Source organism: Cnephaeus nilssonii, assembly GCF_951640355.1.
Source record: "Cnephaeus nilssonii genome assembly, chromosome: X".
Classification (NCBI taxonomy): Eukaryota; Metazoa; Chordata; class Mammalia; order Chiroptera; family Vespertilionidae; genus Cnephaeus; species Cnephaeus nilssonii.
In genome coordinates, this window is record NC_137071.1 from 8,709,774 (window position 1) to 8,724,970 (window position 15,197).

The following is a 15,197-nucleotide window of genomic DNA, read 5'->3' on the forward strand; positions in this document are numbered from 1 at the left end:
AGATTGTTCCTTTGTCATCTTTTTTAGACTACTGTTTGAGATGTATGCTTTTCAAATGAAAGTTTGAGTATTTCAAGGAAAAATGCAACTGGAATATTAAGGATATGGAGCTAACTAGATGGCTAGAGGAATACTGAGACTCTTAACAACAATTAGCTTTCTCTAAAAGGAATTGGCATTTATTTCTTTTGCTAGTATCTTTTAGGTTTCTCAGAGTTTCATAGTTTCTTTTACATATATACAATACAAATCCTGTTAGATATGTGAAAACAAAATACTTTTATTGATTTTGTGAATGAATACTTATACAAGTTCCATCTATGCAGTTTTATAACATGAGTACAAAGTTATAAAAGTAGCAATATCAAATAGGGCACTGAGGATATAATTTAACTTCCTGGTCCTAGAATGAACCAAATTAAGTAGTAAGGCAGCGGGTAGAGACTAGCTAAGAAACAAACAAAATACATTCAAGAAGGGAGCAAGAGAAAGAAAGCAAAGGACGATGTTTATAGAGGAAGGTGAAATTTCTTAGAACGATGATAATGCCCAGGGTAGGTGACTCATTGGGAAGAATAATAAATGGCTATCACCTATGTTCCTCCAGAATATTTTAAAAGTTTTAGAAATGACAGACAAATTGAAGAGGGAAAAAATGATGTTAGGAATCAATACATAAAATTAGAGATTTTGTGGTAAAATAACTAATACTACTAAATAAAAGAAAGTTTTAAGCATTTAAATATCTATGTACAACTTCTTCTAAATGACTGTTTAATAATAAGAGCCAAATTCTACATTACATTTTTTTTCAAAATTAATGACTTGGAATAAAAACTTACTTGGAGACCAGATGTCCTTAGAATAAAATCTATTTTGCATCCAGTAAAGTAGTAAGTTTTCAAAACATTAAAATAATTGTATCAATTTTAAGATGCATCAAATCCAGTTGTAATCTTATAAACTTCTACTTGTCTAAAACCCAAGAGAATTTATAATGCTTCTTCTATAACATGGCAACTCCCATTCTCACTAGTCAGATGATTCCTAGCCCAGTTGAAAAAATTCACCGAAAGAAAGTTTAAATTTAAATATGGTAACAGGAACAGATTCAGAATGTAAGTGGCCTAGGAGTCACATGATGGCTATTGAGACCTTTTAGTTTGTTTATATTACATGAACATTACAAATAGTAGCCGTACTTACCTTTCAAAGTGGCCTTCTTCAATACTTTCATGGCATAAAGCTGTCTAGCATCAGAGCCTGAGATTTTTTTGACTAAGAAAACCTGTATTTAAATAAGAGAAAATAAATTTTACAAAGTTTCACAAACTATACCATTGTTAAAATAAGAATTCTGCTATGTCATTTATTATTAGAAAGATTCTGATATTTCTTTTGTTGTTTGTTAAATCCCAGAGCATGTAACATATAAATGTAGCTTAGTAAGCACTTACCTTTTAAAAATGAATGATCACATATATCTAAATATGAAGAACCACAATTCCTAGGTATGTTATTGAGCATCTTCATTTTCCAAATATTTTTAGCTCCTCTCTACATATAGTGTGGGATTTATATAAAACCAATCACACTTGCTCTAAATAGTTCCTGGTTACGCTATAACATGTATAATACAAAACTATCAATAAAGCTCTTCTACTCATTTTGACCATTAGTTTCACGATTTTTTCCATCAAACCTTTAAACAGACCTGCAAATGGATCTGAATTTGAATTCTTTTTCTCCTATTAATTCTTTTCTAGCAGTGTTATTACGCTGTCACAGATAGGAAGAAGAGACAATTACAATCAAGAATTAATTTAGGGTCAGCTCTCAATTCTCTGCATTAGCACTCTAGGGTATTAGCACACACACTCACAAAGATTCAACTGATTCTAGGGCAAAGCAGAGTTCCTCACTCTGAGAAACTGTGCCAAAGGTAATGGCAATGACTTCAATTTAATTGAAGAGTGCCAGAATTTGTACAGAAACCCTGATGCAGAGTGTGTTCCTCTCCCCAAACCACTCCTCTTAGCCCCCTTTACCATGCACCACCCTTTAGCTCCTTCCAGCCACTTAGCAGTGAGTCAATGTAGGGAAAGAAAAGCATTCTTAATCAGAGTGGTTCCTACAGATGGAATGATGTTCAAATATTAAAGGTTATCAGAAATTAATATTTTTGAACATAAATAAATTCTAATTAGGTGGAGGTTATTAGGATTTATCTGATATTTATTCAGTCTTAAGATTCCCTAACCAAGCTTCTTTGTGCCATTTTACAAGAAAAATTCTCCTGGTGGATTCCAAACTTTTTTCACCCTTCTCTGAAAGCACATTCTTTTTTTTTTCTTTCTTTTTTAAAAAATATTTTCAGTGATTTCAGAGAGGAAGGGAAAGGGAGATAGAAACATCAATGATGAGAGAGAATCACTGATCGGCTGCCTCTTGCATGCCTCCCACTGGGGGTCAAGCCTGCAACCCTGGCATGTGCCTTGACTGGGAATCTAACCATGACCTCCTGGTTCGTAGGTTGACGTTCAGCCACTTAGCCATACCAGCTGGGCTAAAAGCACATTCTTAACACTTTATAGCACTTCTTAATTTATAAAGAACCTTCTTTACAAGAATTTTTAATACATCATCATGACAATTTTGGGGAGGTAGACCTACTAAGCAATTCCTGTTTTATAGCTGCCCAAGCTAGGAATTAGAGTGGTTAAATAATTTGTCTAATGTTACAGTGAAGGCATTGAGACAAGAACCAAGCCAGCCACCCAGTTCTGTGCTCCTGCTCAGTGCCTCTTAATCCAGTCCCTTTGGCCTGTCACCAGTCAAACACAGCAGGAGCAGCAGTCCCAGATGCCATCAGATCTTCCCCCACCAGAGCATTTCTGACCTTTCGAACTCCTCCATGAAGCTATTCTAGGCTGACAGGTCATCCCTGCTTCCTTGGCTTGGACTGGCTTTTTAGGGTGAGTAAGGAAGGAGACTTGTTTTTTTATGTTTGCTATTTATAGTAAGGTATTTAAAGAAATAAAGGGAGAAGCACGCTAACTCCGGGAAACTTACTAAATAATGTGTTCCCTGAAAATCTTAATGTATAGAAATAAATCCCTCTATTTGGGTTTATCTATATACATTGCATAATACAATTTCATAGCAGATGTTATATATTTGGCCTTATATCATTTAATTCTTACTATGGCCCTATGAGGTCAGGACTGTTATTTACTCATTAATTCCTTTCTAGAATTATATGCTAGCTACTGTGCTTCCATTTCAATGCTGAGACATGGTACAAGGCATGGCCCCTGCACTCATAGAATATATAGTCTATTGGGGGAGATAGCCAATAAACAAATAATTAAAATGAAAAGCTATAATTCCGGTGAGTGCTGTGAAGATAAGGAATATAATGTTGAGAGGGTAAAACGGGGGAATATAGCCCAAGTTAGGAGGACTTTCAAGAGTCCAGGTGCATGGACTGGAGGAGTGGCAGTGGAGGAGAGGACAGGCATGATTTGAGGAATCTTTACTAAATCCACAGGACTTGCTGATGGATAAGATCGGTAGTGGGGGGGGGGTGTGGGAAGGGAAGGGAGGACTAGAAGGATTGGAGATACAAATCTGTTACATCGGCTGTATATTGGTTATAATTAAGATAGGGAGCATAGAGAAATTAGTAGTGAGTAGAGTGAGAAGGCAGCCAAGAATGGGAACTTTGAGGAACTTCAATACTAAATGACTAGCTAGAAGGAAAAAAGGGGGCTCCTAGAGGTTAAGCACACACAACAAGTAAGTAGCCTAAACTCACAACTATTATGTTCTGCTGGCTAATCTATATTTGGATTAAAAGCATCACTTTGGATTTGAAAGATGTTAACGGCTGTAACAAATTATCTATGTTAGCCAAGAATTGCTAACTAGTCCCATAAAAATATACAAGAGAGCTTAAACTTGTGTTGTTTTGAAGCTTGCAAAGTATATCTTCAAATGTTTCCTCACAGAGAGGTGGGAAGAAAGTCCTGCAATGTGAAAGTTGAATGCAATCTCAGAATTTTCCTCTTGCTGAGAAAGGGACTGGAGAGATCAAGGAGTAGTAATTATAATACTGAACTTCTCAAATTGGAGTGCGGGAAGTACTTGCGAGGTGTGTGGTAGGGGGACAAGGAATACTGGAAGAAAACTGATAAAGATGTTACATCTGCTGCAACAATTTTTAGTTGGTGGTTTTGGGAAATAATTTTTTTTTATTGATTTCAGAGAGAGGAAAGGAGAGGGTGAGAGAAATGGAAACATCAGTGATGAGAGATTGATCGGCTGCCTCCGGCACACCCCACACTGGGGATCGAGCCTGCAACCTGGGCATGTGCCCTGACTGGGAATCAAACCATGACCTCTTAGTTCATGAGCCACACCTGCCAGACTTGGAAATAGTTTCTTTTTTCTTTTAAATATATTTTATTGATTTTTTAGAGAGGAAGGGAGAAGAATAGAGAGTTAGAAACATCAATGAGAGAGAAACATCGATCAGCTGCCTCCTGCACACCTCCTACTGGGGATGTGCCCGAAACCAAGGTACATGCCCTTGACTGGAATCGAACCTGGGACCTTTCAGTCCGTAGGCCGACGCTCTATCCACTGAGCCAAACCGGTTTTGGCGGAAATAGTTTCAATATTAAAAACAAACACAGAGATCATTGATAGAATGCAATGCTTGCATTTATTTTAAAGATAAACTATAAGTCACCCCAATTCCAAACTTTTAAGTGGCAACCCTCACACCAGTTCCTTGGGAGTACCCATTTACTTCCTGCTGGTATTAGGGAGACTGTGAAGGAAAGACAGAGATGCACTGCAAGATTACCTTTCAATTCTATACAAGGATTCAGAGAGGCCAGTGTATCCAGGGAATATTTTAGGATTTTTAATCACTCAAGAACAGTTAGAGAGGCCATATGGTCTTGAAGATAAAGTAAATATGAAGTGAATACTGCCAATTTATGAAACTTTCCAATGTATTTTTGAATGACTTTATTAACTTTCCCACACTTATTGATAGTCAGAAATGTAAAAACACAGAGAAAATAATGCTTGTAGGGAGATCAGTAGTATTTCATAAAATATTTCTATTCCCCATCCATATGAAATATACATGAATTCCAAAAAGCAACTTTTTAAAAAGCACATACTCTTGACTTACCTTTCCAAATGATCCCTGCCCTAATACTTTTAAAAGTTCAAATTGGGAAGGATCTGCCTTTTCATGTCCTTCCTTTACATGATGTGTGATTGCAATTTCTTTGATACTGCCTTCTTCCTGTTGATGCAAATATAAAGGGAAAAAACAGAGTCAGAGCTACTTCTTCCAGGCATAACTCAAGCAATATAACTAGCAAATCATATCAGAAATCCTCAAATTAACATACACAAACCACCTTTACTGATCCACCAAGTAAACAGAAAACATACTAGTATGCCAAGCAAATATTACTTTCAAGTTAAATGTCAGGGACAAATACCAGCCTACCACATTTTTTTCTTTTCTTTTTGCCTACAATAATATTTTTTGTAGTGCATATCAACTATTAGCAGAATATATTATACAAATATAAACAATTATTTTATTATTGAGATCAATCAACATTTTTTGAGACACTCACAGAATATTGGCAATATAGGGAATTACAAAGATTTCTTAAAAAGATATAGCAGGGTATCTAAATGTGGTAGCTTTTGAAACGAGTAGTAAAAGGAAAATAAGCTCTCCCTAGCTGGTTTGGCTCAGTGGATAGGGCATCAGTCTGAGGACTGACGGTCACTGGTTTGATTCTGGTCAAGCGCACGTATCTCGGTTGCAGGCTCCACCAGGGCTGGGGCACAGGCAGGAGGCAACCAATGTCTCTCTCACACGGATGTTTCCCTCTCTCTGTCTTTCCCTCTCCCTTCCATTGTCTCTGAAAATCAATGGAAAAATGTCCTCAGGTGAGGATTATTAAAAGAGAGAGAGAGAGAGAGAGAGAGAGAGAGAGAGAGAGAGAGAGAGAGAGAGAGAGAAAGAAAATAAGCTCCTGTAAGAGGACAAAAAAGGAATCCAGGCCCACCATTTTACTCTGTAAGTCAGAAGCTATATTTTGTAGACTGTCCTACTACTTAGGTAGCTTAATCACTTTAGAATCTCTCAAAACTTTGGCAACAATAATAAAACAATCCCCTAATAGGGTGTATTCCTTTGTCATTCCACATGTATTATTTCCTTTCATTCTCACAACAATCCTGTGCAGTAGGCATTAGAGAAGAATCTAGCATCAGCTGACTCTATGATTCGACCCCCTTTCCTGGGCACTTATCTCCAAATGAGACCAATAAGGGCCTGAGAGTGATAGCTGCTCATAGCTACATTAGGAAAGAGGAAAGCAAGTTTAAAAACGTTAAAAAAAACACCCCAATGTATATGTGCAATTAATTAAGGTTTAGATTAAAATCCAGCAAATGTTTATTAAAAGTACCTACCATGTATCAAGCCCAGGTTAGATGCTTTTTCATCACATATGTATGTATGTATGTATGTATGTATGTATGTGTATATGTATGTATTTATGTATGTTGATTTCAGAGAGGAAGGGAGAGGGGAAGAGAAAGAGATAAAAACATCAATGAGAGAAAATCATGGATTGGCTGCCTCCTGCATGCCACCTCCTGGGGATCGAGCTCACAATCCGGGCATGTGCCCTTGACCAGAATCAAACCCAGGACCCTGCAGTCCGCAGGTTGACACTCTATCCACTGAGCCAAACTGTCTAGGGCGCTTTTTCACTTTTTATCTCACATTTATGCTTCACGACAAATCTTTGACTACATATCAGTGTTAGAGATGAGTGATGATAACACAGTGGAGTACTCCCCAGAGCAAGCAAAAACATTTCAGAATTCTCTACAGACTCCCTCGATTCACCACTAGAAAACTGACAGATTTTTAAAAGGCAAAAAATGGTTTGAATATTGTAGTCTGAAGTTTAAAAAGATTAAGTAAAGATCACAAGCCAATAACTGACAGACTTAGGGCTCAATTCTAGATCTTCTGACCTCCAATAACTTCTAAAACAAAGCTCTTAGCATTACAACTACACTGAGACTGTCAGAGGCTCTTGGTGGTTCCCCATCCAAGATCAGTGAAAGGAACAAACGTATTCCCCTCGTCTTTGTAACTGGTATGTACTGGTATGTATCTCTTGGGTCACTTAGCTAAACTGATTAGAGAAGTAGTCTCTGAACTTTTGGTAGCACATCCTTATTAGTAATAACAATTTAGCATATACCCAATATTTGTATACTAATTGGGGCTTATAAATTATATGCATGTACTAATACTTTTTGTATTATTAAATTATATACATTATACATGGAAATGAAACTATAAAGAAGTTTTCTTCTTTATTTTCTGTACTCCAAAGTACTGTCACTTTACACTTTGAAGACTAGTAGATTAGTCTAGAAACCAAGTTCATGGATTGGATTCTAGCATGTGCCAGTTAGCTTCCTATGGAAGAAAAACGATCTGTTCAAGAGTCTAATAGGAATCTTATGGCCATTTATGTCCTTAAATCATGAGGCTGTGAAGAACTATACTATATAACATTCTCTATGTTTTACCACTTTTCTTTAATGGGTAAGTGGGATGTGACTTATTAGGCTGTAATATTTTATCATCTTATATTTAACAGCAAATACCTACAATTGTCTGTCACAAATAAAGATGCAACACAGGCAGGAAAGGATCACTGAAATAGAAAAGTTTTGTATTTTGTCATAGGCATACAGGATTAAGCTTTATTCTCATAGTGTGAGCTATGATCAGGCTATGGATCTCAAAATAAATAGCAGTTACTATTCAAGAAAGATTTCATCTTTGATGTCTACCCTTCCTTTCTTCTGTCAAAAAAGTTACTAAAAACAGTCTCCCTTTGATTCCTTCATTCAATAAACATATACTAAAACACATACAATGTATCAAGCATGGTACTGGGGAGACATTTCATTTTTTTCCTATTTCCAATATCATCCAGGTCTAATCCTTTATCATTTTTCCTGTAGAAAACTGAAATTAGCTTGGTTACTCAACATGCCCCTTTATGCCACTGCCAATAAAATTCATCCTCCTGACAAATTCATTTTCTGAAAGTAGACATATGACCAGACTGCTCAAAAACTCCTCCAAATTTTCTCTAATTAAATGCACTGCTTCACTTTGGCATTTGAGGCCCTCTACAATATGGCCTCAACCTTCTCTTCCGGTATTATTCCCAACATTCCCTTACATGTAGCCTGCCAACCTGGGTTATTTTCTGTTCCCTATTTTTTTTAAATCAAAAGTAATACATACATGCACGTGACAAACCAGTGACAGAATAGCTTATGATAAAAAGTCTCTCCTAATCTCCAAACGTAGCTTTTTAAAAAAATTATTTCTTTCTGCACTTACATTATTTCTTAATTTAACTTTAAGACAATGCCTATTAATTTTAAAATAAGAAAGATGAAGGACTAACTTATATTATGCCCCTTCCTTCCATTATCTTCCTCCCTGCTGTTTGATAATTATATTACTTTTATATAAACCTCTTGTCTTCAGAATCCTAATTCTTTACTTTGTAAAAGGAAGCTAATAGTGCCCATCATTCTCTGGAACCCCCCTTGCTGCTAGCTGTATTTTTACATTTTTAGTAATATTAAGACAATCAACATTCTCTCCTGTAACCACAACCAAATCCTTCATGCTCTCTCTACAGCCTGATTCTAAAAACTGAAAGTTTATACAACAGCATCCATATTTTCATGACAATATATTGGTCAAACACAGGCTAGGAAGTATATTAAATTTCCTTTTATATGGACCTATAACAGTGACTTCCAGAACAATAATCCAAGGGGACTTAAAAATAACAACATTTCTTCAAATACTTAAATTCATGATACACTTTAACTTTGATTTCCATATATTTCTTGTAGTTTTCTATTTTTCCTGTTTCTAACAGCCCCAAATCATTCTTGTGGGGAGGGAGATGTTAATTTGATCATTATTCTTAATCTTTTCTTAGCCCTTAACCATACTTTTCATTCTTCTGAGAGCCCTCTCATGCCCTCCCAGCAGGATGGGGTGTTTTCTAGCTCTTGCTGCACAGCTATTATCTTGGGATATCTCTTTCCTGGTTGAATCCACTATTTTTAGTTTGCATGTCTTTCTCTTTCTTGGATTACTCCCTTGTAACTTCCTAAGAAAGGTGATGTGGAAGAAAATTTTCTGAACCTCGAACATCTGAAAATGTCTGTATTTTGTCTTCACAAAATAGTTTGGCTTGGTACCAAATTCTAGAATAAAAACAACCTTGCCTCAGAATGTCAACACCATTGGTCCATTGCCTTCTAGCAACCAGGGCTGCTGCTGAGATGGGTGATGCTAGCCTGATATATATATTTTGGTAGGTGACCTGGTTGTTCTTTCCAGGAACTTTAAGATTTTTCTCTGTCCTTATATTTCTGAAATGCCACACTAATGAGATAAATATGGTCTTCTTCCTTCAGAATGCTAGATGCTTGGTGAACCTTTATAATCTAAAGACCTGAATTCCTTACCTCGGGAACTCTAACATTTCTTTGATAATTTCCTACTATCCAGGGTTTCCCTTTTTGCAGCCCCTTTATTAGTTGGAAATTGTATGTTTGGAATTGAACCCTTTATGTCACTTACCTTTTTCTAGATTATCTGTCTCTATTTTTCTGAGATTTTATTTTCTTACCCTTATACTGAACTTTTTATTCTGGCAAATGTTATCTTTAAATAAATTTTCAAGTACTCCTTTTCTTAATGTTTCTTTTTTTTTTAAAATAGCACCTTCCTCCACATCCTACCACTCCCCCCGCCCCCCAAGTGAATGCAATCATTCTAAATCTCTTTGTGGATACAAACTGGAATCTTAAAAATCCTTTTCTAAATTGGGGCTCAGAGAGTACAAAAAATGTTCTTGGGAGTGGAGAAAAAAGATCAATGCCTATGGCTCAAGTTCCAAAAAACGTGTCACTGTTTTATCCTCAATACATTTTCTGTTCCTTCCAAGTTCAATTTTTACTAAGCACATCAGCAAACTATATTCTATCTACTTTTATGTATATGTGAAGTAAAAGTAGCATAATAGGCAAAATATCCTTGGTTGGTATCTTGATGACCAGATTGTGCTTAATGTCACTGATTTTCCAAGTTATGGAACCATAAGTATTTTATTTTATATTTACTTTTTTTTAAACCATAAGTATTTTAGAAATGAATCTGAGGTTCAACTAGGACATATTACTAATGCTTGGGCAATCTTGCACAACAGGCAGAAAAGCAACAATGTGATGTTCCACTAGCTCATACCTGTAATCCAAGGACATGGATGCAGAAATATCCAATTTCTAAAGGCATTGATAACCCAAGGGCAGACTGACATTTGCATATGACAAACTTATCTTACTAAATTACCTGTTACTGACATAAACCTGTCACAGGAAAATACAGAACTACAGTCTGACAGTTTGTAAAATTGTGTTTTTGCCTGTAAGTACTCAGTGAAACCACTATACTTTTATGGAAAAAGAATTTTGTCAATGAAATTGAGCAAGGATATTAAGTTATATCCATTATAATTACCCTATAAGGCTCACATATTTTTACATTCTCTAGCACAACTATATTTTAAGTGATACATGTTGACCAATGTCACCCCAATAAATTTAAAAATTCAAATAAATGATACATGTATACCTGCCCATTCATTACCATAAAAAGTTATTTTATGTACTTAAAAATTATAATAAATTACATACTTTTATATTTAAAAAGTGTGTTTATTTGATAAGTAAAGTCTAACTGTAGGCAATATTGTGAGGCTAGCAGCTGGTTTATATCATAAATATGTATCACTTGTCTATACTCCCATCACTTTCAACATTTGCCACTCCGAGACTGTGTTCAATACCCTCAAGCTATGTATTAGAATCCACCCATTTAAACATTTATTTATTGAGTACCTAATACATGCCAGACATTCTTCTAGGTGCCTGAGCGATACAATAAATGAAAAAAAACACACCTAAAATCTCTGCCATTTGTGGGAGAAATATCATCATCATAAATTATCATTATTCATGTTAGAACATGATACATACGATAGAAAAAATATATTATGTTGGATAACAGGGACCAGAAGTGCAAGGATGGTAAGGAGGGGTTGTAATTTTAAATAAAGGCACCAGAGCAGGCTTTATTGAACAGGTACTATTGGAGCAAAGACTTGAAGGGGGTGAGGGAGTCAACCGCCTGGAGAAAGAACATTTCAGGCAAAGGGACAAGACGGTGCAAGGGCCAGTGTGGGAATACACATGGAGATAAGTGTCTCTGGAACAGAGAGCACATGAAGGAGGATGAGAAGAACAGGTCTGAGGGGATTAAGACTCAAGTGGCTCTCATACTTTTGCTTCTTTTTGATTGCCTGGTCCCAATAAAAATGTTTCTGATCTATGACATTATCTTAGGCCCATTTCTTTTGGTTAGAAGGCAATTCAGATTATGGTCCAGGTACTATGCCAGCTGTTAGAAATACTAAAATAAAGAAGAGTATCTGCCCTTTAGAAATTTACCTAGGGTTTCAAAGATTTATTACTGGATCTATCCTGCTGAGACATAGCCCCTGACAGATAGTCAATTCAGTTAAAAATACATAATTTTAGGAATTCTGTGAAGAATGTCATTTTAGACATCACAGAAAAATGGCAGAAGAAAATTCATGGACAGGCAAATCTTTCGGTGTTCTTCTAGTCACACAGAAAGCCACCTCGTTTGTTTCCTAGGACCAATAAAAGGTCTCTAAGTTCCCTCTTAAATGATCTTTAAGGTCCACCCTTTAATGGAAAAACAATTAACTTAAATTTTTTTCATGTTGAGAGAGAAAAAAACCCCAATTTTGTTGTTAAAATGTAAAAAAGATTACAGAAAAGAAACAAATCAATGCTATTTGAGTTATAGAAAATCTAATGGTGGAACATGCTAATATTAAGAAAACAAAGTGGGTGATATTAATTGATTTTAAAGAATGATTCAACATTTGGCATTATGCCCTGCCTTGTATACAGAATTTCCTTTTTCCTCCCCTCCCTTGAGTCAGGAAGTGTGTTCTTAAGGCATTTGTATTTTCTAAATTGTTTTGAATATCAGAAAATATTGTTGAAATTTGAAGTAAAATATTTAAACAGTCCTTGGTAAAAGCCAATAAATATTTTCTAACCATGGATATGTAACCATTTTTTGGCTTAACATAAAGACCTTACAAATGAAAAATGTACACTTTATTTACCTCTTAAAAGCAATTCAAAATTAAAGTACCACTCTCTATACAAATACCTATAGTATCATAACGTAGTATTTCATTTTAAAAAGATATGCTAATTTTCTAGATGATCAAGATACATAAACATTATTTGGCTGTAACACATAATTAAGCTGGTTATCCAAGCCATGGTGATAAACCACATTTTAATTTATTCTAGATTATAATTTGACCAAATCCAATTTACTTGACTTGTAACGGATGATAAATACTCTCAGCATTTTTCATTTAGCCAAAGTCTTAAAAGATTCTTCCAAGCCAGCTTCTTGTTTCCATGTTTGAGAAAACAGCATTGCTGGTTTTCCAGAGTAACATTCTTAATCACTGCCACAAAAAGCACAGTTTTCTCCCAATCGAGAATCCCAATCAACAAATTTAATTAATTCTCTTTACAGAGCAGCAGGATAGCACAATTATCACAGCAAAATATCTGGCAGGATTTTAGATTAAATATAGTGCAAATTACCACTCACTAAGCATCTTTTAACAAAGTAATGCTTTGAAAACAGTGCCTATTCTAAGTTAGATAAAATTACTTGCTTCAAGTTACTTCAACATAGTTGATAAAAATAACCTCAAATTTTAAAAGGAACCAATTTCAACAAAAATCTGATTTTAAGTTCTTGACTGTTTAATATAGTCTCCTACCCAAAAAATATTGCTTACATTATAGTAATCTCTTAAATCTTAGTAAGTTCGTAATTTTGTTCATGCCTGATTTAATATTGAGAGTTATAGTCATCTGTTTTACTATACCAAATTACAAACATTAGAAGATAAAAGTTACTCCAACTCTAAAAGGCCAATGTAAAAATAAGTTTACAAAACATACAGATATGAAATGTATAAAACTCACAAATGGCTTACTTTTAATAAACAGAAATATAACCCTTTAAAAGTTCTATAAAAACTGGTTTTGAATTTTGAAAAGCTTCTTAAAAAGAACATATAAAGTAATTACTTAATTAGTATAATTATACTTAGCACCAATTAAAACATTTTAGTCTTTAGTGAAGTTGAATAAAGCTTACCTGTATAGAGCGAACACGAAAAGACAAAAATTTAAACATGGCTATGAAACCATGATGGTGATACAAGAATTTCTGACCATAAACTTAAGTTAGAAAGGGAAGGCCAAGCCCCTGCAAAGTTTTCTCCTACTAGCTGTTCCGGCAATTAGAAAATTTCCTGTCAGGCGGGTCCTGAAATGCCAGAAAAAGAGGCCTGACAATTTTCCTGTGGTAAAAGAAAGGAGAAACAAATGGCAAGGGCACTAATAGCTGATAGGTAGAGAGGCCAGAACAGGAAACCAAAACAGATTTGCTGATAGCAAAATCCTGTTGAAAAGTTTTTTACTCCTGGTTCCCAGCAATCCAGTGACTTTTCACAGCCAGTGAAATGAACATTATTTTATTTCTGAATCCTGAGAAGTGCCAGTATTTCTTAAGTATATGACTCTAAAAGCAACTGAAACTAGTCAGCACTATTAAAATAATGTCTTTGATGTATATGTGAAATTTAACCCTTTGTAATGTTCATACACACAATCCAAAGGATAGTCTCAAGACTATTTTAAGGTTATATATAGACAGGTCTTGGGTGTTCCTTGTCATTGAGGAAGAGTTTCATAACTATGGGAAGAAAATGACCACATGCAAAAACAGTTTTGATTGTAATATAAGGACAAATTCTTCCTGTCTTAAATGCAAGTAAATTACATTTAAATTTACATTGGTTATGAACATCAATTATCAACCAGGTTAAATATTTTAAGGCCCATAACTAAAACTCACATTCCTAGTTGATAAAAACGAAATTAAAAAGTCCAACTCCCTAGGTTATTACTGAGCAAACAGAACACTTACTAAAGAAGCCAACCTGGAAAAGGCGGGGTGAAACTACCAGACAATGTTTTACTGCATCCTCTAATAGCTTTTAGAAGTTCATCTAAGGTATTTTTGCTTTGGAAAATATTTTTTAAAGTATGCCAATATTCAGAACAGTATAAAGATAGCAGCATTTAAACAAAACCAAAGGACAGAAGCATGGAGAGCTTTGAGAAAATGTAGTACTGATCAAATATTTAATCTATGTGTAACCAACAAAACCCTCAAACATTAATCTACATTGCCAATACAAATTTAATAAAACCACTAAATTTTCAAAACCTGAAGGGCTTCTAAAAAACCCAAGAACAATGAGCTGGCTCTCTGGATGAAGAAACTATAGCGAGATAGACACATGTTTGATGATGGAGCTATATTACAATGGGAGCTTAGTGCTACAGGTACCACAGGAAAGGCCAGGGGCTCCCTTCCTTCTGTATAAAATTTTTAGGGCAATGTTCTATAAGTGTTCCTGCTATATCAAACTTTCTAAATGTTCTATAAATGACCTAATGTAAGATGAAGAATAAAACATTTTGCTCAAGTAAAAAAAAATTATCCTATGTAACTAAATACATTAGAATCAACTGGGACCCAAATAAATATCTAAAAATAAAACTTTGAATTCTGCCTGAGAAATTGTACACTCTCTTGATTAAAAATGCATACCTGAATTTCTTAGAAAGTTTTCCATCAGAACACAAACCCTACCATTTTCCAAAAGGAATTACTTAAGGCTCCTTACAATGCTGCAAAAGGGCAGTAAGGCTAGAAATGTCAAGAAGAAGTAAACATCATGGTTATTGTACAACAGATTAAGATGTACAAAACAAAATAGAAGTGCCTCTGTATGGATTAGTCATCAACTTTATTCAAGTAATACTTA

The 15,197-nt window shown here is 35.1% G+C and overlaps 1 protein-coding gene across 4 annotated transcripts in view; it reads right to left on the reverse strand.

The window, feature by feature from the left end:
- The window catches only part of RPS6KA3 (ribosomal protein S6 kinase A3), a 116,410-nt gene that overhangs the window by 53,421 nt on the left and 47,792 nt on the right, over window positions 1-15,197 (reverse strand). For 3 of the 4 annotated variants that reach the window (XM_079764843.1, XM_079764841.1, XM_079764842.1), the window contains 2 exons: window positions 5,207-5,323; window positions 1,207-1,288 (listed from right to left, as the gene is read on the reverse strand). In XM_079764843.1, coding sequence (XP_079620969.1) covers window positions 1,207-1,288; window positions 5,207-5,323 — 199 coding nt within the window. Of the gene's footprint in view, window positions 1-1,206; window positions 1,289-5,206; window positions 5,324-13,456; window positions 14,866-15,197 lie in introns of those variants that run through there. The other variant, XM_079764844.1, reaches the window with a different exon arrangement.